We start from the raw sequence: 25,748 nt of genomic DNA on the forward strand, positions 1-25,748 counted from the left end.
TCAGTGAATCATTTCTCACCTTAAAAAACTGTCAGTTTCCAGTCCCACATATTCCAGAATTTCCAGAACTCCTCAGACTGCAGTGATTTTTAGCGTAAAATATCCTTAATAATTCATGTGAGTCTGATCAACAAATCCAAAGACAAGACAAACAATGTCTTAATATTCTGTCAGTACCACCATTAGGTGGGACACTGTATGTGCAGGACCAGCTCAATTCTCAAAGACACAAATATTTGAAAAATCAGGCACTGTAGTTTTAGTTTTAATCAAAGAGCAGCGTATTCTTCTGTGCACTTGTGAGCATTAATGGATACGTATACAGTGCCATGCTCATTGTAACAAGCGACCGTGTCAGCCAATAAAAAAAAATGTATAATACAGTGGAGGCAATAATACAAATTGCTGATCAGACTTTAAATCGACAGACTGAATTTGCTGAAATGTATCAGGAACACATTTGGGTTTTTTTCATTCCTGGTCCGCTTTCATGTTTCTGCTTTTTTGTCAATGTTTTGTCATGAAACAACTTTTCTCTTTGGTCTAATTGCAGATACTTAACTTCCTGGGCCCTTTTCCCACCTGTGTGATTACCTAATTATCATCTTATTCTTCTTGTGTTTGTAGTCTCTGTGTTACTTTTCCCCTGTGCTGACTTTTATGTCTAGCGTTCCAGCCATTTCCCTCATGTTTTCCTAGTGGTAATCAACAATTGTTTCTTGTGTTTTTGTAAATGTTAAAAATGTCTCTGCCAGATTTTTTGGACTGTTTGCTGTGTACCAGAAATCAATCTGTAGTAAAAACTCTTTATTTAGAACTGCCTTGTGTTTGACCTGTCCATATGTGTCCACACAGTCACTATAAGGGTAACATTTAGGCTGAGAGGTATTTATCCAAAAAAGAAAAACACGTCTGTTCACCAACTTTATAACACAAATATGCTTTTAGGTGTGCAGACATGGTCAAAATGACCTGCTGAAGTTCAAAGCGTGCATCAGAGTGGGAAAGAAAAGGGATTTAAGTGACTTTGAATGTGGCACGGTTGCTTGTACAAGCCCCAGCTTGTCTGTGTAGTTCAGAAACTGCTGACCTACTGGGCTTCTTCCACACAGCCATCTCTAGGGTTTACAGAGAATGGTCCAAAAGGGAGCAAATATCCAGTGAGCTGCAGTTTGCTGGGTGAAAACACTTTGTTGATGTCAGAGGTCAGAGGAGAATGGCCAGACTGCTTCGAGCTGATAGAAAGGCAAAAATAACTCAAATAACCACTTTATACAACCAAGGTGTGCAGAAGATCATCTTTGAATGTTCAACATGTCCAATCTTGAAGTAGAAGTGCTATAACGACAAAAGACCACATTGAGTGCTACTCCTCTCAGCTACAAACAGGAAACTGCGGCTACAATTCGCACACTAAAATTAGACAACAGAAAATTGGAAAAATGTTGCCTGGAATAATGGGTCTCGATTTCTGCTGCAGCATTTGGATGGTAGGGTCAGAATCTGGTGTAAACAACATGAAAGCACAGATCCATCCTGGCTCAACGGTTCAGGCTGCTGGTGGGGATGTAATGGTGTGGGGATATTTTCTTGCACACTTTTGTCCCTTTAGTACAGCCGATGTTGTTTAAATGTCACAACCTACCTGAGTATTGTCACTGACCAAGTCCATCCCTTTATAACCACAGTGTACCCATGCTTCCAGCAGGATAGCACACCACGCCACAAAACTCAATCCAGCTCAAACTGATGATGAAACATGACTTAGATGACAGTAAGCTCACTGTACTCAAATGGCCTTTACAGCCACCAGATCTTAATACAATTAAGCATGTTTGGGATGTGGTGGAATGGATCCATTCCATTATGGATGTACAAAAAAAGGGCGTGGTGGGTGGGCAGGGCAAAGTCTCAAAGGAACGAAGCCAAACGAGGTCCTACCCAGCTTTTGCGAGTAGCTGGTGAGTGTATGTTGTTGCACAGAATAAAAGATGTCATTGTTTAATATAGTTATCTCTTATAGCAAGTTAAATCTGACACCTATCTGTTCCTTAATGACATCTGACAGATTAATGACATATGTAGCTGCTATTTTAATTCTTCAGATCCAAATTTAAAATCCAAACTTCGTTATTTTTTTTTACTTTATAATTTCAACTTTTTATAGTTCTTGCACAAAAAGTTTGAATATTACTTTTTTAAGATGTTGAATTATATTTTCTATTTCTTTCTGTGAAGCTTGTGAATAAAGTGCAAAGATATGATTGACTGTCGTGCTATGAATAAATATTAGTGTTTCAGGGTGGCGGTTCCACAATAACAAAGAGAGAACACTTCTAACGGAGTCCTGTAGGACGTTACTCACAGAATATGACCTACTGCCAGCAACCAGGGCTCTACAAATAACTGTGTTGCATAACACTCTTTTCTAGTTACTGTTAGTTTATCAAATCTGTATATTTTGACAAACAGGGTGTCAGATATCAGACTCGGTTTAATATATGCCTGCAGCACTGATCCTTAGGATATACTTGAAAAGAACAGAATGAAATTCTCGCGTCGTCTATCACTTTGTCTCGTCTCTACTGTGGTGCAGAATAAATTAAGGTGTGTAGCAAAGAAAGGGTTTGCCAGATATCAAAACACACATCAATCATCCAAATGCCAACAAACAATCAAAAGACACACTAGTGTCACTAGTGATATGCAAATGGACAACTCTAGGAGAAGGCAATATTCGTCTCATTCTGTGCTAATATTCCTCCCTGTGCTGGTGAGAGGCATACGGGCTTCCTTCCAGTCATTTTCTGCTGTTTCATGTTGGGATACGGATCTGTGGCGGCCCACGGGGAGCCACCCACCATCACTGAGATCTCCACATGCTAGATGGCATTAGGAATAACAAATGTTAAGCAAAATGGTCTAATCCTCCCGTCTCCTTTTAAATGTGCTCAGACAAAAGCGCCTGAGATTCTTTGGTGCTAATTAACAGTGTCAGCGGTGACAGGACTCAGACTCGTGAGTAGCTCAGCCCATTGATTGTTTCAAGCACGTTATACGGGGTACTTGGATAATAAAGGACCGTTTATCACTTCAGAGGCCGTTACGACCCTTGGTGCATTGAGTCCTGAGATTATTTTGCCAAAGGCATCTCTCAGCAGCACGTTCATCGACCTTTCTTCATTATTAGTCGATGGGAAGAGGGTGGATCCTTGTCAAAAACCCTGAATAACTCATCAGTTTCAAGGCCAAAGGAAAAGTAAAGGGTTAATGGTTTCTGTTTGCGTCCTTCGAGGCTTTACCCTTAAGCTCTTGCATTTCAATTCCTCTGTTTCATGGGAAGAAGAACTGAGCGCAGGAGAGTGGGGAACTGAGATAGCAATGAGCTGTGCGGGATGCAAAAAAAGTTGTGTATGCAGGGGGTTTGATTTGTCTGTGTGTGTGTGCGTGTGTGTGTGAACAAAAGCGTGTATATCATTAATTGTCAGAAACAACCCCCCCAGCCATCCAGCGCTAATGCATCCATCCCTACACTCACCACCACAACCAAGTGGGAGCATACTCAGCATATACGTGCTTATATACTATGTGTCTCCATATGTGTGTGGGGGCTGTTCTGCTTTATTAGCCATAACACAGAGTGAAACCACTCCAAGTTGTGCAGAAAGCCTTCAGTACTGGCAGAGAAATGACCACTTTTTAGCGATGCAGAAGATGCCAAGCTGCTTAGAAATCGAGCCGATAGAACTAACCTTATTTAACGGTCAGACATCCAAGCCATTTCCCCAAAGAGGATGCCATTTCTGAATGTCATGACCTTTTCTAACCGCGTTTAAAAACCTCCAAGGTCTTCAAGGTGTGGTTTGTCAATGAAAAGAATTTAAAGACTATCGAGGAGGGGGTAACTGACGGAGAGGCGATGCAAATGCTCCGCTTTTAATGGGCGCTTCAGTATAGATACTGTCATTTGTGGATGGGATGACTGAGAGAATTTTCCAGAGGCTCACGACAGCAATTGAAACGACGCGCGTGGGCTTGATGAACTTAGGAGAGGGTCCAGACAGTTTCAATAACATAAAAGACAGAAATGGAAAAGAGCTTTAGGGTTGCCTCTGTGTGTGATTTAGTGTGTTTTCAAATAGACAAGAGTAAGTGCTATTTAATGGGTGATGGGCAGTGTGGGTTGGTTTAAAGGTAGGTGAAATTGTCATGAAGAGAGGGACTCTTTGTCCAGGCCTCTCAGAGATAATTGTCTGAAAGAGCAAAAAAAAAACCAAAAAAAAAACCAAACCACTCCACAGCAGTTAATCCTGAGAGGGCAGAGGGGCAACACTGAAGACATCAAACTTGACAAAAAACAAATTAAAGAAAAGATGAGGGAAAGGTGTCTGGAGTGTGATTTGAGAGGACTATGGACTAAACTCTTTGCTCTGTCATAAGGACACCCAGTATGGGTCCACATAATCGATAACACCGTGTCGTTGAAGGTGAAACAAGTGCAGAAAGTCACCGGGATTCATTTAGAAATCGTTCACTGTGGAAAAGGAAGCAAGGTGTGCAAAGCCCTACTGAAGAACAGCACTAGTGAAGCCTCCTGTTACATTTCCTCCTGTATGATCATGCATACAAAGTAGAAACCAAGTACATTTAGATCTGTTTGTCTCCGGGCTGCTGTGATTAACAGGGGTTGAGTTCTGTCTCAGTCAAAGCTATATGAAATGCAAATCAGTAGCCAGTACAGTCACATCTCTGATGGCTGACAAGCATTTTCATGCAAGTGTTGTAGTAGGACTTAGAGTTCAATTTACAAAGTGAGCAGAGAACAAAGCTGAGCTGAACTCAGGTGAGCCCCGAACAAATCTGTTACACCCACAGGAAGGTTTCTTAAGGATTTCCTCCTTTTCCTCCTGTACCAAGGTGCAACGCAGTGCATGGATGAGAAAAAAGCTCGAGGGGCCAGGGTGATATCAAACTGACTGGACACTTTCATAGCTTCCCTTATCAAAAGTATGCATCATGTGTATGCATATGAATAAACTCAGTTACATTTGGGTGTGTAACACTTTGCTAGGAGCCAGCCATAGCATTTGCAAGTCAACACAACAGGAGTATTAAATGACCAATTTTACATCAGCTATTTTGCTGTGAAATAGCAGGTAAATAGAGGAAACTCTTTTTACAGCAAAGCGCTTTCATTATTGTCATCGCAAAGCCTGATGATGGTAAAGACCTGTTTACCCACCATTTCATGCCAAAACTGCAGTTCCTGTTAAAACCACTTTGATGAACACTTTATATGTGAACATTATAAGGTGTTGTGTTTCCCTCCTCTCATCCCCGGCCGGTTGCGCCAGATGGCTACCCCTCCCTTAGACTGGTTCTGCTGGAGGTTTCTTCCTGTCAAGAGGGAGTTTTTCCTTCCCACTTTCACCAGGTTCTTGCTCATAAGGGGTCATCTGATTCTTGGGGGTTTCTCTGTATTGTTGTAGGGTCTTTATCTTACAGTACAAAGTCCCGTGAGGCAACTGTTACTGTGACTTGGAGCTTTATAAATAAAACTGAAACTGATTAAGATTAAGGCTGGCATCATAGGTAAGAATAGCAACAATGTAACTATCTGATAACTCCACTGAGAGACTGTTTAAAAGATAAAATGACCACATATGAATGTTTGGTTTATATGTGGATATTTGAAGAAGATTGTGGAGATTATTGTGGAGAAGTCCACATTGCTAAATATCTGGTAATTAACAACTTTATGTCATTTGAACCATCATACAGCCTCCCTCGAAACAGCAAGTAGTTAATAATATAGATTAGCCTTTGTTAAATGCATAATGCACAATATCAATATACACAAATTAACAAAATATGGCTAATTTATTGTGGAGAAATGCAACTAAAGAACAGCAGGAACATTTCCCTGCATCACTAATCTGCTTGCTGAATTAAACAGGGGAGAAAATTATTCAGCATCAGACCTAACAACAACAGAACAGCAGCTAAAACGCATCTCCATATCATTATGCCTCTATGTTTGATTTATACAACTGAAGCCAGTCTTCAAATAATGATTTCTTTGAAAATTTTGGATGCAAGGGTTGAGCATAGGTTTTCTTTTAGAAGCAGTGGGCACAGTATCTTTACTCCTCAGGCTTCTTCCTCTGCCAATGTCAGCAGGGGTTGTTTAAATTGGGCAAGCGAGGAACTGTGTAATTCCTAGCACTTATCATGGAGTGACATATAGGCACCAGTCTCTCTAGAATTTAAATACAGGGGAAGAAGACATGTCATGGGTGGGCAGAGTTCCTGAGGTTTATCGGGGCAGTTGGCAACGAAGACAAAACCACCCTGGCACGATCACATGACCTGTAATCTTGCAGAAGACAGCTGTCACACACGGACGGGTGACAAATTAAAGGGAGAGCTGACATCAAGTGTCTTAGCAAGGTGTTGAGCCACCTTGTGCTGCTAGACAGCTTCAGTGCCCCTTGGTACCGATTCAATAAGTCTCTGGAACTGAAGTGGTGGAGTGGAAAATGCATGATTTTAAATCATTTTCATACCTAAGCCATTTAATTAGACTAACTTTGTATTGATTTAAAGTGACCCTTCCCTCTCTGGGGACAAGTAAAGCTAAATCGCACCAGCAAAATGCGCCTCCAGCATATTAGAGCCACCTTATCGCCTCACCGTCGTGGTCAAAGGTTTAACATTTATATATCTGCAAAATAATACAGACATGGAAACATATTCTTGAGTAATCTCTCATAGTGTCTCGTGTTTTCATCTCAGACTCTTAAAAAGCAATGGCTAATTTTAATGTGACAGTATCAGTGCCTGCGGATGGGGATGCAGTGTTCCATTGGCTCTGATTTGCTTCAATAAGCCACTTCGGTAAGTGCCTGTTTAGGGTCATCATTAAAATCCCAGAGATGCCAAAGCAGAGCTGTTATAACACAGTGAAATGCAACATTGCAGACAACACAGCATGCACTGGTGAGCACAGCAGCACGCTTAATTGAGCAGGAACAGCGGTAAGTGATCAGGGTTAAATTTAAATGCCTGTGTTTTAGATTCTGTGAGAATAAACTACAGGACAAAGACAACTGCTCAAACACCCAGAGTTTAGGAATGACATCTGCATGAGGCTTTATTGGATTAGCAGGAGTATGCAGCGTGAGCCCGCAGGTCTGCGGATCTCTTAAGCAAAGCTACTTCCTCAACTCGTTCCTCAAGAACCCCAAAAGTGAGCGTGATGCAGCGAAGAGCCTCCTGAGAAGTGAGCGAGCCTGAAGAGCGCATTTGCTATATTTCCAAGGGCAATGACAACATGTCCAAAGCTTTCTCTCCATTACTACTAAAAGTGTTCTCTCCTGTACCTCAAAATTATGCCCATTTAACTCTGCTGAAGAGTGCACTCACCAAAGATGAGAGAGAGGGAAGACCTAAAGCACTGCACAGTGTGAACCCACTGCAATCTACAAATTGGCCAGAAAGCCATCTTTTCTGATTTACCGCGGCCTCTACTGTAAGTGTGTGGCTTTCTTCAATCATCCTCCTTAATGCACTAACCATTAGAGTCTGTCCAGAAAGAGAATATACCCTGGTGTCTCAATTATAGACCAAGACTGAATCTCTACAGCAGCCTTTTGTGGTCATAAAAGGAAATGACTATCCATTTTCTGCTCCAGCTCTCACACAGCAACGGCACGGTCCTGTCTGTTGTTGGGAGCGCCAAAACTCATCTTTCCAACTGAATTGTCTTATTAATCACCCCCACTGCAGCGGTGAGAGTGCCAATTAAAGTTGGAAAGAGATTTAAATTGACAAAAAACCCCATTTTCAACGTCCCTTTAACAGCAGCTTCCCTTTGTGGTCCTTTCTGCTTATTTGCAGAACTTTTTACTCAAGAGCAGGAATGGAGGTTTTGTAAATACAACATCAAAAACTGGGAAGGATGTCGCGGACCTGAAAGCGCTACAATGCATAATGTGCTTTGATCTTCTGGGTACAGCGTAGAGATGTGTGAGATTTGGTGATCTGCAAACTCTGAAAAGTTATACCAGAAAAAAAAATATAAGTGACAGCGACAGGGATAAAAGCACTGCCTCCAACAAGAACTCAAATACGAGATGGGAAGAAACACATGAAAGAAAGAAGATTCTTTGGCACAACTTAAAAACTGGGAAAAGGCTCTGACAGGTCTCAGTTTTAATATCCACCTCCAATATTATCATTGCAAATACAGAGAAATATCCATGAAAGATGAATACAGGGAGAAGTCTGTAAAATAGTTTTCTCGCTCTTCTCGAGACAGTTGTTTAAGTGAGCGCCGCTGTGTTTCTTCTCCGTGTGTGTGGGACTGACAGCATGACCAGGTTTGAATTTAATGGCCGGCACTCCTGAGGAGATGCAAAATGGGAGAGATAATCAGAGGCAGAGAGAAAAGCGGTGCATGTGGGAGCAAGGGAACAACGCTGTGTGAAAGAGAGGCAGGGACAGAGAGACTCGGTGAGAGAAATGTGGGATAAGTAAAATAATCTGCTGACAGAAGGGGAGGGCAGCACGGCCATTTAAATCAGAGACTGACAAATAGGTGAAAGGCAAGCCTGAAAATGAGTCTTTGCAGGGGGCAGAGGGGAATGGTGAAGGTTAAGGTCCATGAAATATGGATAATAATCTGTTTATGTAGTTAAGATAGGGAAGAGGAGAGGTAAAAAGCCCTTTGTGTGAGCTGAAAATGTTTTGGCAATGCTGTCTGAGAGCCTAGAGTCAGAAAAATATTGCATTACTGCTAAAACAGGCTCCCTCTGAGACGTCTCCAAATTTAAAGAGTTTAAATTTAGTACACGTGCGTGATTGCAGAACTCTAGCTTAGACTGTACGATTATTTGTATGATTGCATAATTGCCTTTGCAGTGCATTTTCTCATATATATTATATATAAATCATTTGACTATGTCTCTCACTCATATTCTTAGGTAGCACGGTGGACCTTACTTACCATAGGGGACCCTGGTTGGGCTACTTAATGCATTTAGTCATGTGGACATGGTCAAGACAGCCTGCTTACGTTCAAACTGAGCATTAGAACAGTGACTTTGGCAGGGTTGTTGGTGCCATACGAGCTGGTGTATCAAAAAATGCTGATCTGCTTGGATTTTCCCACACAACCATCTCTGGGGTTTACAGAGAGGGTATAACGAGGAAAAATATCCAATGAGCAACAGTTCACTGGCTGAAAATGCCTCGTTGATATCATAGGCCAGAAGAGAATGGCCAGAGATAATAGGAAAGTAGCACAAATAACCACTCGACACAACCAAGGTATGCAGAAGATGATCTCTGAATACAAAACATGTCAAACCTTGAAGTAGATGGGCTTCGGTAGCAAAAGACCACACCGAGTGCCGCTTCTCTCAGCTAAAAAAAGGAAATGGATGCTATAATCCGTGCAGGCTAACCAAAAGTAACAGAAAATTGGAAAAAGCCCAGTCTGGTGAGTCTCAGTTACTGCTGCAACATTCAGTAATAGGCTTAAAAACAACAACATGAAAGCATGGATCCACCCTGCCTGCTACCAATGCTGTAACAATGGGGGGTATTTATTTTCTTGGCACACTTTGAGCACCTTAGTACAACTGAAGTGTGTTTAAACATCACAGCCTACCCAAGTATTGTTGCATCTCTTTATGACAACAGTGTAACATCTTTAGATAGCTGCTTCCAGCAGGATAACATGTCATGCAACAAAGTTTAAAACATGAGTTCACTGCACTCAAGCAGCCTCCAAACTCACAGAGTCGAATTACGGATGTGCAGCGGACAAATCTGCAACAACTGTGTAATGCTATTATGTCAACATGGTTGCTTAATTGCTTAATTTTAGGAAAATGTCGGGGTTAGAATTAATTAAAGCAAATGACATACACGCCACATTTACTCCACTGGCATTGAAGGTTCCCAATAGATGTATGAGGTGTCCCTTCACCAGTGTGGACTCGTCTGTCCATCCAAGAATTGCCCTGTGTTTAATTTGTAACAAACGGTGTGCGATCAATATTAATAATTGTTTTTCCTCAGATTATAAAAGGTTTCTTTTTTTGAAGCATGTCTTAAGTGTTTCATAATCAGTTAACCAAAAGCAAACAAGGAGAAAGAGCCATCACTTTGTTTTAGAGCACACTTCTCAGCACAGTAAAACACAAAATCAATTTCATTGTCGGTATCTCCCACATTTAACTAATCAGCATTAGCACTCAGAATGTGTTTTAGGGCACAGTAATAAAAAGCCCAGGCAGCCACAGCAAAACAAAACCTAGCCTGTAATGACTAATATCACACAAACAACGGAGTACCAATCAGCCAAACAACAAAAAATAACACTTCCCCTGATTAATACTCATTTAGGAAATTACAGAGAGAAAACAGAAGATCACAAGGCAATCGCATCGTGTGCTATTATAATATCAAAGTAATGGCTTTCATTTCCTGAAAACATATGCTCTACACTACACTACACTACACTATGGTAATGCATGTGTTGTCAGAAGGCAAGGGAACTGTTGATCAAATGGATAAACTCTGGCAACCCTAGCACACTTTGACATTTCAGAAGATAATGCAATAAAGCCGAGAAGAGTTATAAACTCAGCCTTCCTCAGCGCTGGATATATCCTGTATAATTTAGTGTTTACATGCACTCACTGGTGGCTTTTGAGTCCCTGTTTTCTTTTCATTAGACATTATAGAATTTCTGTTTTATCAGAGGAGGAGATGGAGGTTTTATTTGTCGAGCCTATCTCACGTGTTTTTAAAATGTTTACTGAAACAACAGGTTTCTGAGCGAGGAAGCTCACAGGCTTCCAGTTTCGCAGGACAAAACTCCCGATCTATTTACATTGTTCCGGGATCGGGGGGTCAAGCGTGATAGATGACATGCCATCTGCTTATCAGGCCCTTCCAGAGGTCAGTAAAATTGAAGGTCAGCATAACACCTCAAAACAAACTGTACGGGACAGGAGTTGGGGGTGGCAGTGCGTTGCAGGAGCAGAGCACGGTTCCTGATCTCGCCACCACACAACTGATAAGGCTAGCAGAAAATGCGCTGCCAAAAAGGATTATCTGTGGGTAGCTCAGTGTGTCTGACACCAGGCATGCTGGGTAAAGTAGAGGCAGGGCTGTTTACTGTAAAGGTTTAACACACTAAAATGTGGTCTCAACAAGCCCAGTGCTCTAGGATTTACACTACCAGTCACACTCATAGCACACTCCAATGTAGGTTTAACAGTGGGAGATACTCCATCCTGCTGAATATTTCATAAGTGCAATGTATTAATGCAGTCATTAGCTTGGTATGACTCACAAACCCAAGTAGACAGCAGTCAAACTGGTGACTATATTTTAATTGTCACTTGACACAACTGAACTTCAGCACTTCTGGCTCCTACGTCTGACTACAGACGTGTAATTGAACTGTGTGCATGTGTGCTATTTGTTAGAACAGCAGTTTCACGTACTGAGCAATCCGGCGTAGTTCACCTCAGGATGAGGACTTTATCCATAAAGTCTACAATACCTACCTCTGAGCAACAGGAAAAAAACACACAGCATCTCAGTATGGGTTTTATCTGAGTGCAAGTTCAGGAACTTTGTCTGTGGTTGATTTATGGAGCTTTGAGGTTTGCAGAAGCAGGGAGGTGGTAGAGTCTCTGCAGTCTCTGGATTTAATGCCAAGGGAAGGAGGAAAAAGGCCTTTTTTATATCAGTTACCTGATTCTTTTCAACCGGCTTACAGTGTCACATTGCTTCACTGCTAAAAATACAACATATGGAAAGTAAAGCTGGTTTAGTTTGAGAGGTGCCGTAGAGCAGATGAAGACCGTGTTATCTAACCGATGATGTGTAATGAATGATTAGTGTGATTGACTTTGTCTGGGACTAAACAAAGGACAGGCAGATCTATTCAACTTGTCCAATGACATTCAAGAAATCCAATATCAATCTCTAAGTATCAGTGTTCTCCTGCATGCCGTCAGAAATAATCCTAGTGGAAATTAAAGGCATATTGTGGCATCAGAAACCTATTATTGTGTGCTGAGGTGAAAGAAATCTGCAACTTTGTTTCAAATTTTTCTTTTATGACTCATTTGAATACATAACTTTTGTTTCCTAGGTATCCCAGTACTTTTAGGATGGCCTAGTACTGAGGTTATGATGCAATGATCAGCATTCTAGTCGTCCGTGTGGGCATCGAGCATATGCTGGAGCATATGTTTCAGAATATATTGCGAGAATTTAGTATGCACTGCTGCAGGGCAAAGGAGCAGGGCAGCCCGGTAGTATATTCAGGGGGAAAAACTGTGATACACAGTTAACCTGTGCATGTACAAAAACAAAAAACCTACTGCCTTTGTTATAAAGCCTACAGCTGATAGCAACTAATACTCCATCTCAGAAGGGAAACTAAATCTGCACATACAATTTTACTTTGTAATTCTTTTTGCCTCCCCTAAGGGCAAATATTTGTATAAAAAAATAAGGTACTAAACCAAATGCGCACCATTTTTTATGCTTAAGTTAGTAAAAGTCATACGCTGACAAAATCACCAAAGAAGTACTATATATAGATTCAAAGACAGGCTGGATGTGCTTATGGGCTTCTTCAGTTAGAGTTAATCTAATATTTACAAAGTGATGGCCAAGAGAAAATATTAATTTAGAACTTAAGAGAAAAATGCCAAGTTGTGTATTTGTAGAGTGTAACATAAACAAAATCTTCCTTAGAGTCTTGCTTGCGTCAGCATCAGATGAAATAGGAAACTCAAAGAGCAAAAGCACATTCAACCTTGTTTAAAGTAATCTTCCAAAGAAGACATTACCCCAATTTCAGACATAAATTAGCCAGCTATCCTTTCATTAGAGAAGCTTTACAGGCTTACTATAATAATTTGATTAACACAACTCCCTGAACCTCAGGGAGCTGAGTGAGTGACTTTTGTATTTTAGAGGACTTTGGAAGAATACTTAATGAGGTAGATTATCTCTTTGATGTTGTGCTCTGGACCTTGAATAAAGCAAGATATATGACCTAGCCCTGCTCTAAATCAATCAGAAAATGGTCTTCATTAAGCCGCTGAAACTTCCAATTTGAAAACATCTTTATAAAGGAACCCTCATCTGAGTCTTTGTTCTGCAAAGATACAAGAAATTTTCAGGGAATAAATCCCAGAAAACTTTAACAGCCTACTCCACTATCTTCCAAGACACATAAACCTTCATAGACTCATTAAAGCACTCTCCCTATCTCCTAAAGCTTGATGCTGGAATGGAGGACGGTCAAATAAATGATTCACATGCCAGAAACGCGAAAGCATCGGCATTACCTCTTTCTGTAATTCGTTTTAATTATACCAGATAACAAGAAAAAAGGAAATTATGTACCATGAAAAATTAGGCCCCAATGAGAGGATAAAAGAGAAAGTCAAACAGTATGTGAATCATGTTCACTTAGCTACACTCACGCCTGAATTTGTTTATTTGGAAGTTAACATGGCACCTGGGAATTAGAGTGAGGTACCTCGGTTATGTATAATGCATGCAGTACTCCTCGAACCAGCAGCAGTTGTGCATCTTGCCTCATGAAGACATGATATGCGGCTCAGTACAGTGTTAAGAACACTGTTTTCTTAGAGTCAAGTGATCCGAATAAACAGTAGTGAAAACCTGTGGGAGCAAACACTCTTATCTCAGATCTACATTTCATTGGGAGGATAGGGTGGCACCAAGCCAGCTGCTTTAGAGAATTGGAGCAGTGCTTTGTTTGGGTAAATGCATGCAGATCCATATGCTAAAGATAAAATAAGCTTAAGGCCTTGATTGTCACCAAATAGTATATTACCATTTTGCACAGCATAAACTTTCACGGTGCGGTACATAAAACATCATCTCAAGAGGCAGAGACAGATGGCTTCCCTTTGTGCGTGTGGTTACCTGATAAATGTGAATGTATCTGTATGACATAATAAAACAGGTAAAGAAAAAATAAGATAAAAGTATGAAATGATTTGTATTGATCTCCATGGGTGCAATTCAATAGTCAAAGGTCAAAGATGCTTTTGTGGTGGTAAACAACAACTGTACAGTTATACTAGGCCTTACAGCTCACACAGCTGTGTAGACGTTAGAATACTAGTTACATTTACCAAAGGAATCGTGTTACAATCTGCTCCTATCACTCACCAACTGTTCAGTTTGATCATATACCCAAACAAAGTCCCAGTTATGTGCTTTTGTAGTGAGTCAGTAGCATCTTCATATTATACAGTACTGTCTTGAGGATGCAGACCTTTTCACAGTAGTCTTAAACAATAGTTCTCTGGGCTTTCTGAAGGTTTTTATTTGGACTTTGGCTGCTTTTTCATTCATTTTCAGTCCAGTCCTTGTACCTTACAGTCCATGCATTCATCTTTAGTAGGCTTGATTACTGTAACAGCATCTTTACAGGTCTACCTAAAAAATCAGTCAGACAACTACAGCTCATTCAGAACTCTGCTGCTCGAGTCCTCACTAAGACCAAAAAAGTGGACCACATCAGTCCAGCTCTGAGGTCTTTACACTGGCTGCCTGTCCGTCAGAGGATAGACTTTAAAGTTCTGATGCTGGTCTATAAAGCTCTGAATGGTTTAGGACCAAACTACATCAGTGACCTCCTGACCCAGTATGAACCTTCCAGATCCCTCAGGTCATCTGGATCCGGTCTTTTATCAGTTCCCAGAGTCAGAACCAGACACGGAGAAGCTGCATTCAGCTTTTATGCTCCTTATATCTGGAACAAACTCCCAGAAAGCCTCAGATCAGCTGAAACACTCAGTTTATTTAAATCCAGGTTGAAGACTCACCTGTTCTCAGCTGCATTTGAATAAAACACAAAATCCACACTTTTAAGCTTAAATTTCAAAACTTACATTTTAACTACTGATTTTATCTACTTTTTTTTAATCAATTTTAAATCATGCTTTGATTTGTTTTTGTTTTTTAATGTCTCTGTAAAGCACTTTGAATCACCTTGTTGTGCTATATAAATAAACTTGCCTTACCATGCACATAATACATAGAATTATAAATGCAGAAACATAGCATCTTGGAAATCTGTCTGTCAACATCCAAAGATTTGAATGTCCTTCTAAAAACATTCAGTTAATTAACATGGTGTTTTAGAAATCCATCCATTCGCTTATCCTTTTTCAGGGTCGCAGGGTACGCCCTGGACATGTCGGCAGTCTGTTGCTAACATAGGCACAGACAACCATTCACGCTCGCCTTCATACTTATGGACAATGTAGAGTTTCCAATTAACTTATCCCCTATTATGTCTTTGGGAGGAAGCTGGAGTAGTCAGAGAGAACCTACCTGCACAAACACAGGGAGAACATGCAAACTCCACACAGAAGCAGCAGAATGGTGGCATTGAACTCAGGACCTTCTTGCTATGAGGAAACAGTGCTGACCACTGTACCACCGTGCTGCCTTGTTTTAGACTGTGTATACTGTGGTGTATAATCAATTATGTAAAAGGTTGAGGCTTTTAAGATACAATTATTGTCTCAAAAACATCAGGCATGACATTTGATTGTTTGATCTTTTGTAGTACATCATACTGAAGACCAAGTAGTGACCCATCGCAGTATGACAGTCCTCACTGGATAAACCATGAATGGGTTACTGACCAGCTTTCCTGAACACAAGGCAACTAAGCCAAGTGAATCCTGCTTCTATGAATTTCAGCCATGATATATTTAGTTTTGCAGATGTGAGCTCCAATGTTTATCAGGGATGGAGCATCATTCACGTAGAGGTCCATGCTGTTATTTAGCAGCGCTAAAGGAACTGCAGCTTTTTGCGACTAATGGTGTCATTTCACATCCCAAATCTTGCTTAGAAATATTTCATAAGTTTTCCTGTTGGGTGGGAAACTAAGCTTGTGTACAGCTGTGTCTGTGGGATATCAGATTATACAAGTGCTGAGTCAAACAATCTAACATCTACCATAAAAATAGGATTTAATTAACCTACACAATAGCTTTTTTGGCCCATTGGAGACGACTTTTATTAGAGTAGTACTGGCCCAGCAAGGTTAGAAATAAAAGCACAGTGACGGATGTTTCCTATTAACAATGTTTTCTCTTTGTAATTTGATTTTGTTTTTGTCATTTGCCCTTGATCAATGGACTGAAACATACACTGCCAAGTGCTGTGGGGCCTGAGATTTATTTATTTATTTCCCCCCATTTCAGATCTTCGGATTCTTTTACCTTACAGACAAGAAATTTCATTCTTATTTTGGGACCACATCTCCCCAAACCCATTCATAGGGGAAATAAAAGCAGATAATAACTTGGTAAAAAAAATAATAATTATGAAACTTAATTATACAATGTTTGGGATCTAAAATAATTCCCTTTACCAAGCCAGTTAGTGAAGGCAGCATTGAGAAATTAACTTCAAATACAACTTGGAACAAAGCAAAAACAGTGGCTCACTGAGAGAGTTTATCTCCACGATTGAAACCACCGGTGTTCCTTTGGACCATGAAATTGTCATTTGTTCTGCTAGCATTACATCAAATGAGAGTTCAGGGCCATGCCAGGACCGTTTGTTGCTGCTGAGCTTATTTTAACTTGTTATCTGACAGAATCTCCATGGATAATTATATTTGGCTCAGACAGACAGGTAGAGAATGTCATCTTTCCACAGAGCCGGGTGAAAAGTCACGAGAACTGCCTAGGAGATAAATCGTGCAATACGAATCCTCGCGTGTGATTACAGTACAGTATGTACTGTAAGTGCAGGTGCATTTGGGCACATCAGAATATTTCAGAATGTTTTCATTTCAGCGTCTACAATGCGCATCTGTGTCAGAGAAAGCTTTTAGTGCCAGTGTGCTTCTGTGCACATGAGCACAATTAAGCAAAAAAAAAATATATATAAATAATGTAACCACCATGAGAGATTACATTCTGCGACTTGCTTAAAACCATTAGAGAGGGAGAAGAGACGGCCAGGCAGAGGGGATTATTCTGGGCTGGAATGTGGAAGCAGCAGAATGCAGTGAGGAGGGGGAAATAAGGGCGACGTCGACAGTGTAGCACTGACAACAGCACTAGGAGGAGATCAGGTTAAAGAGGGTGGCACGGCGCCAGAGGACTGTTTTAAAGAGGAAAGAACAGAGAGAGAAAGTAGGGGGAAATGATTGAGGAATATTACGAGAGAGACAGAAAGGGGGGGGAGGTAGTTTTCCCTTTTTCTCCTTTTGGAATGGGGGGAAGAAAACTACAAGCGCAGCAGAGATTCCATCTTGCAAACAACAAACCAACCACAGGCCCTTCACCACCGACGGTGTACTGCCTTTCATGTATACTACATTTAGCGAGTGGCGGGGAGCAGGAGAGTGTTGTTGAGAGAAAGAGAGAAAGAAGCCATCAGCATTATGAAAAGCATCAGACCCAACGGAATATGGAGCAGCCACTTGATGACGCTATTTGATCCAAGTGGGGGTGCTGGTGGGGGAGGCGGGGTTGTAATGGCAGAAAAAAGGGGGCGGGGTAGTGTGATGGCACAGGCTGCAAGAAGAATAATGTAGCCAGACTGAAGAAGCCAAAAAAAAAAAAACAATTACCAAAAAATAAAAATCCCCAAAACAAAAGATTAAAAAAAGAATAAATGCAAATATAGAGTATAAAAGACATACAGTGAAGCTGTACACCCAGCAGGCACTCCAGCCAGCCAACTGAAATAAATCGAGATGGAGGAGCGGTTTTCAGCTCAGGTTAGTATGAGGCAGCGGCTCACGTTGCTGATTTGGTGTACAGCATGGTGACATATACTGACCTGGGCTTGAGACAGCACTAGTGGTGGTGGGTTCAATAATTGCTACAGGGGAGGAGAGGGGGGGAGAGGGAAGGGGAGGGAAAGAGGACATTCATGTATTATTAACAGAATGGAGACATAAAAAAATAAAAATTTAAAAAATAAAATAAAATAATAATAATAATAATAATAATGCATGCAAGGACAAAAAAGGACAGGGAATGACGACAAATCCTCTCCGTGCATTAAGGAGCGATGGCTATAGCGAGATGCAACCTCCTCGTGCTAATAAAAAGCACCTTTCCCCCCAGTTGCCTCTGATTTGCATGAATTGCTGCTAAGACAAAAAAAAGAACAAGGGCGAACCCAGCAGCCGGAGCCAGTCCCAAACCCTGAAGGGATTTTGTGACCTGGTGAAAAGTCTTCATTTCTCTTCAGGAATACTCGGCCACCTGCACTTAGTGGGGGTAGTTTTTCAGTAGCAACACTCGGCTTAATTTTTTCTCTCCAAATCGTGTTTGGAGAAGGCGCTAAAGAATAAGCAGCAACAATGGGAACCTTCCTCTGAGGGAGGAACTCAATCTTGAATAGCTTTCAGGCTGATGGAATTAAGTAACATCCAGTGTGGCAATCTAAACAGCTAGCTTGTGCTCTTTAAGTATATATGACACATAAATCTTTGTACTTGTGTCACATATGCAGCAACGACCCCCCCCCCCGCAGATCTCGTATCAACACTCAACAATCACCTTGTCGACTAAATTGGTATGAAGATATCAGTGTAATGCAAACACTGCTGCCCATTTGATCTAACATAGCTGTTTGGTAAACAAGCACTCAATTTGAGAAAAATCTGTACCCACTTTGTGCAGTGACTCACTTGAGAGCAGAATCTGAAATGTGTAGCAAAAATCAAAGCTGTTCTTTACCATAAGGGCTAAACTCAAAGCGATACAGGAGTCGGCATCGCTATCATGTGTTTTTCGCACATGATAGGCTATAAAAATATTTAGACTTCCTGCAAAGGCGCTATGTAAGATACAAGCCACCTTCCTCCTAAAAGGCTTCATGAGAGCAGAGGAGCTTAAATGTCACAAGAGAAATCAAAGCAGCCATGATTACGCCTTAAAAACATTCACACGAGGAATACAATGACTTTCTGTCGTTCCACCAGTGCCGCGCCACGTTAGCGATAGTGCAGAGGCTACTTAGTCTCTCTATTTTAATCCATTTACACGGGAACTCAATATGGGCACTTCACCTGCGGGGCAAAAGAGGGTACGCTGTAGTCCCCACCATGCTCTCAATCTGTGGTCTGTGTTGCTTTTCTGAAGCGCTCAAACAAGTGTGTAATCACTGTGTTACTCTTTTACCGAGCCACTGTTATGCCAACAACAATAAAACATTTGCTTTCACGTCGTTTCATCATTCTATTTGAGGTGGAAATTGTTCAAGAATCAGTATTCATACGTGAAATGATATGCCTTTTTCCCTCGGTATATTGGTGAGGAAATGGTCGAATTCATCTTTTCTTCCACAAATGTTTCCACTTTAAGTAGTCCTGGGGGACCCGGTATGTGAAGAGAGTTTCTTTTCAGTTCTTCAAACAGCCAGCCGGGTGCTATCTGATTAATACTTGAGCATGGATTCACCACTGAATCATTTCATGAGCTCTCAAGACACTCCTCCATTACTGTGGAACATATCTTTTGACATGCAATCTCTCCCTCGTAGCTCCACGCCGACTTGGAGTTTCTCTCTCATTCAGGAGAGCGACGCATCATTTCACATACTGTATACGCCGGTCGGCCTCTCGCGCAGCTAGCTCCTTTTGCGAGATAAAACACATTAGTTTTCACAGCTATTTTATTTCATGGATTGCTATTCTCTTTGTTCTTTGTGAAGGGATAATGTGAGAGATTTATCTGACTCGATTTGAAGGAACCAGTGTTCACAGAGAGCCCAGCTCAGATTTTTAGCTCATTACAAGCATAAGGAGAAGTTAATACTAAAACTGTACACATCCGTTTTAGCTCTATGGGTTGCACGCAGGCAGCTATTCCAAAGAGACTTCTTGGAGTTTTCTCCTGTATGAGATGTGTTCAGAGTTAGATTCTTAACAAAGAAACACAAAATGTCTTTGGTATGCGAGTTTGTGCCAATATCTGAGTTTATAAAGTCACATTTCAGAGCCAACAATCTCAAAACTCATTAATTACTGGCTGGGTCAATAAAACTTATCACTAATCCTATTAAACCTCCATGGATAAAATATGGCGTGTTTGTGCAATGCCGCAGTAAAAACCGTACTTAGAGCCATAAAATATAGGAAGAGGAGATTCCAGACAAACTTGGATATAGCCCGAGCCTTTGTAAGTGTCCAATTTATCTCCGCTGCTCCATTTGAGAGAATTATCAAGGTATTTTTCATGCAGGGACACATGCCTGCATGAACATCTTCCTCACTTATTCCTCCATGATGATGGAATGGTCCGTTTTTAAGGCTGTGCTCATTTGTGAGCCGCCCAATTAAGTATTCGCCCTTGTTCATTTTTAATGGCGGCAAGTGTGTGTGGGTACACACTCGGATCGCTCATCCAGGGATGAATGTCCATAAAGTGCTTTGTGCCTCCTATAGGAGTCGGCAATGGTGGGTGGGGTGTTGTCGGGAATAAGCTCCACTGCCTGCTGGGCTTCAGCACCAAACATCATCGCAGTGCAACTGGAAAATGTTAATGGCTTTTATGATTGCCTAAATATGGAAATGCAGGCATTCAAAAGACAGGTAAATGGTGCAACACTCTAAGGGCGCTTTTGGGGAAAATAAAGCGTATGGCAGCCTCGCCACGTTAAAGTTATTCAGTGTCTTTTTCATATGTGCGTGCTCTAAAAATGCCCTCAAATTATGTCACGCTGCTTCTATTCAATGGTTTTAATGCTGGAAAACAATCAGCGGTCCAATATTGCCAGGACACGCTTCTGTTTTCTAACCAATGCGGACAAATATAAAAGAGGAGTCATTTTAAACCAGGATGAATAAACCTGGCTGAAGCACGATGCGCCGCAGCCATCCAATCCCCGCCTGGACTCGATATTATTCCCCTGCGTTCGAGGCTGTAATCACACACCCACATTTCAGGTTTCACCTTTTGCTCACATTTTCCTGCATCTCTGCTCCGTGACTCAGGTACAATCACAGGGTGCGTGAGCGAACGACATCATCGACAACAATGGCAGACGAGGAGACGTGTCAAAATGACACCTACACATGCAGTGATTGATAAGCGTGACAAATGAACACAACATTCATTAACCAACTAGCCAGCAGTGTCTCTCCTGCCTGAGGGAGGCTGAGCAGTGACACAGAGAGAGGAAGAGTAACTCTTTTTCTTCTCCATCAGTCTCTTCCGATTACTGCTCAAAAGGTGGGAGTGGGGAGCAGGTGGGGGGGGGGAGGAAATGAAGGCAGAGGTATAGGCGGAGAAAATCTCCTTCAGGGCTAAGCCGAGGTGGGCTGGGGGATAAGAGCTTGACCAATTAAGCTGGAGGACTCCTCAGAAAATTGGAGTGAGCAGCCTCAGTCTTTTCACCGAAGTTCACTTCCATCTAGCACATGAAATGGGAAGTTGAAATAGGGATTGCCAGCTTGGTGATTGTTATACCTCGGCTAAAATCATAAAGAGTGTGTCTCTGCATGTGTGTGTGCAGTGTACACACAGTGCTCATGTGTATGTGTAGTAAGAGGCCGTCAGAAACAACCTGCAATGATTTTTGGCCCTTTTAAAAATAATTATTGGCCCACAAACGATCATGAACATTTTTTAAAAAACTGTTACACAGTTAGATTTGATTGAAAATCCTCTGCTGTCTGAGGAGCTGTCAGTGAATGAGGGGGAGGGAGGGTGTGCTGATGAAGCTCAACTCACCTAATAAACACATAAATAAACATAAACATACATGAATGATGTCTTCTTCAAAACAACAATCATAATTAAGACACAAGGAGGGCGTGCGGGAAGGTAAAGGGTGCTGCGGCTGTTAGCGGTGTGGCTGTCAGAGGAACAATCATCAGGCTCACGTTGTAATATCTGTGCTGTGCACCTGAATTACTATAAACTACTGCAAAATGAGCCAATCACTGAAAGAGCCAATTACTGTAAGACATATAAGAGCTGGTGTCAATCAGCCATTCCAGATTGATTACAGTTCTCTGCCAGAACTAATTCCATGTTTCATTCATTTCATCAAGTGAGAGATCCGAGTCAAGGAAGTGAACGTTTACAGCTGAAGGTTATACAGTTAGATGTGGAGGAAGAAAGGTTCGGCTGTTTGAGGGCGCTGTCGATGGACCCGAACAGCAATGAGGATTCTGCTGCGACCACAAATCCCCAATAACTACATTACTGCGACGAGCACGCTGTCGCCTGAGAAGGAGTTTAGACAACACGCTGGCTGCCCGCTGATAATCATGCAGCGGGACACTGATTCAAGTGAAACATTTTAAACTATACATGAGAGGCTGCAGCAGGCGTGCACTTTTTATCTGACATATTACTCGGTAATATTGATTACTTGCAAATTAACATACAGTAGGATCCTAATGACATCTTGAGCCAAAATATAAATACACTCTGGATCCCATATACAGTAACAGCTCACGGAAAAGCACCAAAACTACAAGTGGAAAAGGACTAATTCCACCAATTTATTGAGTATACTCCAATTATAACTGGATAACAGCAACAAGGCAAGCACTGTGATATGATCCTATTTTTTAATAACACCATGCAAATGAACAGAAAGACTGGAACTCAATATATATTTGTCTCCGTGACGCAACAGCAAACTGAGCAGCCACCGGCACGAAAATCGACGCATGCATTTAAATGCCAATAATTCCTGCTCATTATAAATTAAAGAGCAACAGCAAAGCAATGAAACTAACCCAACAGACAAACAGCCATAGCATACTAACATTATAGATAGAGCTGGGCGATAGAACAATATGTATCGCGATGTAACTTTTACTCGATAGAGAAATTAAGCTATCGCGATAGACCTCGCCGCTCTTGTCCTCAAAAAAAAAAAAAAAAAAAAAAAAGGTCAGCCAATCCAAACTAATTAGCGCAGAGCCGAACCAATCACAGCCGCAGCGTCACGTCGCGTGACTTGTTACGTACAGCACAAGTGCCAAGCCGCACGTGTGTTTGTTTGGGAAGCAGCCAGCGGGTAATGGAGGAAATGAGTGTGCCGACTAGAAAAATCAACCGAGCGTGACTGAAGAGAAAACTATGGAAGCCCGTTTCCGCCACTAAAAAAAAAAAAAAAGCTAGTATCCATAACTCGAAATTTCGAGATAATAACTCGAAATTTCGAGAAAATAACTCGAAATTTCGAGTTACTTTTCTCAAAATTTTGAGTTAGCTCTGCCAATCAAAAATATACGTGAATGAGGTCGCTTTCTTGTTACCCGGAAGCATATGGTGCAGGACCGCGCACTCAAAAACGGATCCCAACAAATTAAAGTATGTTTGCTGATAGTAACACCATGTGATTCAGCTAATAACACAGGGATTTCATCATTTGTGAAGCCAGGCTGAAAACACTCAGCAATTCACGACTGGATGTAATACCGGTAGCTTAGCTGTAGCATTTGTAGCTGAGGGCTTCAGCTTCCGGGTAACATGGAAATGACGTCATTCACGTAGATTACTGATTGGCAGCGCTAACTCGAAATTTCGAGTTGCTTTTCTCAAAATTTCGAGTTAATATGTCGAAATTTCGAGTTATTATCTCGAAATTTCGAGAAAAAAACTCAAAATTTCGAGAAAATAACTCGAAATTTTGAGTTATGGATCCTTTTTTTTTTTTTTTTAGTGGCGGAAACGGGCTTCCATAGAGAAAACAGATGATGGTTCCAATGCCGGAGAGATTGTCGAACGGAAGAGCCATAGAAGTTCCGTAGTGTGAAGGTATTTCGGCTATTTCAAGTCTGACAAAAAACAGAGTAGCGTGCACTGTAAATGTGCCGAAAGCAAGTCTGGAAATACAATAAACTGGTGCATGCGTCACACTGTGCGCCACGTTATTGTTTCGGTGAAATGAATTTCTACAATACTGTTAATTCTACTCTCTGCAGTGTTTAAATGCTTACATATACACACAGTTACTGTCCGTCCACACATACGACTCGGTTCTGCTTCTATGCCCCAGCTTTGTTTACTTTTTCCCACCGAGGCTTCTAGACTTCTGATTGGCCGACATTTCGGCACGGTTAGGAATCTAGCGCCACCTGCTGCTTTGGCATGTTCATAGCAGCGTTTTCCTTCATTTCTGCCTTTATGTGTGGACGGGATTATTTTTTAAAACGAAAACGGAAAATCTCCGTTTTCAAAAATACCCGTGTACGTGTGGACGTAGCCTCAGTCTCTGACTGGAAGCGCTAATTCGTCATTCGGCTTTTGTCAGACTAAAGTAACTGTTAAAACTGTTTGAAAAGCTCAGCTATACAACAAGGAGAGATTGAGAATTTCCTTTTAGTTCTCAGTTTATTTGATATTGACAAAAGTTAGTCAGTTTTGTCTGTTCTTCTGTAAAACAAACTAAGATTTATTTTTAGAATTAATATTTTGTTTCTAAGTGGAATTGACAATTTAGTCTGTTTCGTTTGTTCTATTTTGAAACTTAAACGCTTTAGCAGCTGCCTTTTGTGTAGTTTGCAATATTTGCCTTTATTTATCTGAAAAAGTCTCATGTTCCTTAAGTACATCTACCCTGTTGAACTTATTATGGGAAATAAATATTTAAATAAAAACAAGCTGCTGATTATTTCACATTTTACTTGTGAGCAACGGCACATTTAAATCTTACAAATATAGTTATTTGGCTTATATCGTGATAGATATCGTTATCGCCTGAAATGAAAAAAACATATCGTGATATGAAAAAATCTCATATCGCCCAGCTCTAATTATAGAGGAAACAAAGACTGAAGGAAAACATGCTAGGAGTGAATAAAAGCTCCTGAGGTCACCATGCCCTGTCAGCGTGGGCATGGTGACCTCAGGAAATGCTGTGGCTTCAGATGCTGACTGACAACCGCGCGGTGATAAACTATTTACTCCTTAATTAACTTGTCCAAGATGAGAAGCAGGGATCGTGACAGGTCAGCCAGTTCTGGCAAAAGTTAATGGGAATATCTATCATTTTTTGTGTTGTCCTTTTCCCAAACCAAACCCACTCACGCTTTTCTTGACGAGACTCCTCACAGCGCAACGTTGCCTTACATTTCTTTCAGTAATGAAAAGAGCGTGGAACCAGTGCATCGATCTGGTTTTAAACTCCGCAGGTTTCACTATAGAATTTTTGCCGAAAGCTGAACCCTCATTAACTGCGATTACGTTTCTGTTGTATGCACACTGCGGCTCAGTTTGCTACAGAGTGATATGGAAAACACAGCAAAGCTACTGAGAGTGAGACTGATAATGAATCAGTGCAAACTGAACCTGTGCGAGCTCGGCTTCGTCTGTAATCACACATTTCAACTGAAATCATACAGAAGGACAAAAAGTTATTTTGGGGTATTTCTATGCATCATTCATAACTATTACCCAGTCCAATCCATCACACCTTTGTAGCTTAACAATTGTTTAAAAGTACAGACAATTGTGACCAGTGCTGTTTCACTTTGATATTTGTTCATTCACCGATGACACTGGGCATTGTGGTATTCACAAAGTATGAAAAGATTTACACACACGCGCACAGAAGTGCTGCAGAGTGGTGACAAAGAGGCTATATGCTTTCTTTCTGCTCCACAGAACCCAGTTTGTGTTTTACCACAGCTTTTTAACACAAGCTTAAAGTGGTACTTGGCT

General features: G+C 41.2%; 1 protein-coding gene across 2 annotated transcripts in view; it reads right to left on the reverse strand.

Moving 5' to 3' along the window:
• The window catches only part of negr1 (neuronal growth regulator 1), a 168,528-nt gene that overhangs the window by 15,077 nt on the left and 127,703 nt on the right, over positions 1 to 25,748 (reverse strand). Inside the window, exon 7 of one of the 2 annotated variants that reach the window (XM_026142484.1) lies at positions 17,893 to 17,934. The exons of the other annotated variant lie outside the window; for it this stretch is intronic. Within the exon in view, the coding sequence (XP_025998269.1) occupies positions 17,893 to 17,934 (42 nt within the window). The remainder of the gene's footprint in view (positions 1 to 17,892; positions 17,935 to 25,748) is intronic. 2 annotated transcript variants of the gene reach the window in all.

The sequence above is a fragment of the Astatotilapia calliptera genome, chromosome 15 (genome assembly GCF_900246225.1).
Source record: "Astatotilapia calliptera chromosome 15, fAstCal1.2, whole genome shotgun sequence".
Taxonomy (NCBI): Eukaryota; Metazoa; Chordata; class Actinopteri; order Cichliformes; family Cichlidae; genus Astatotilapia; species Astatotilapia calliptera.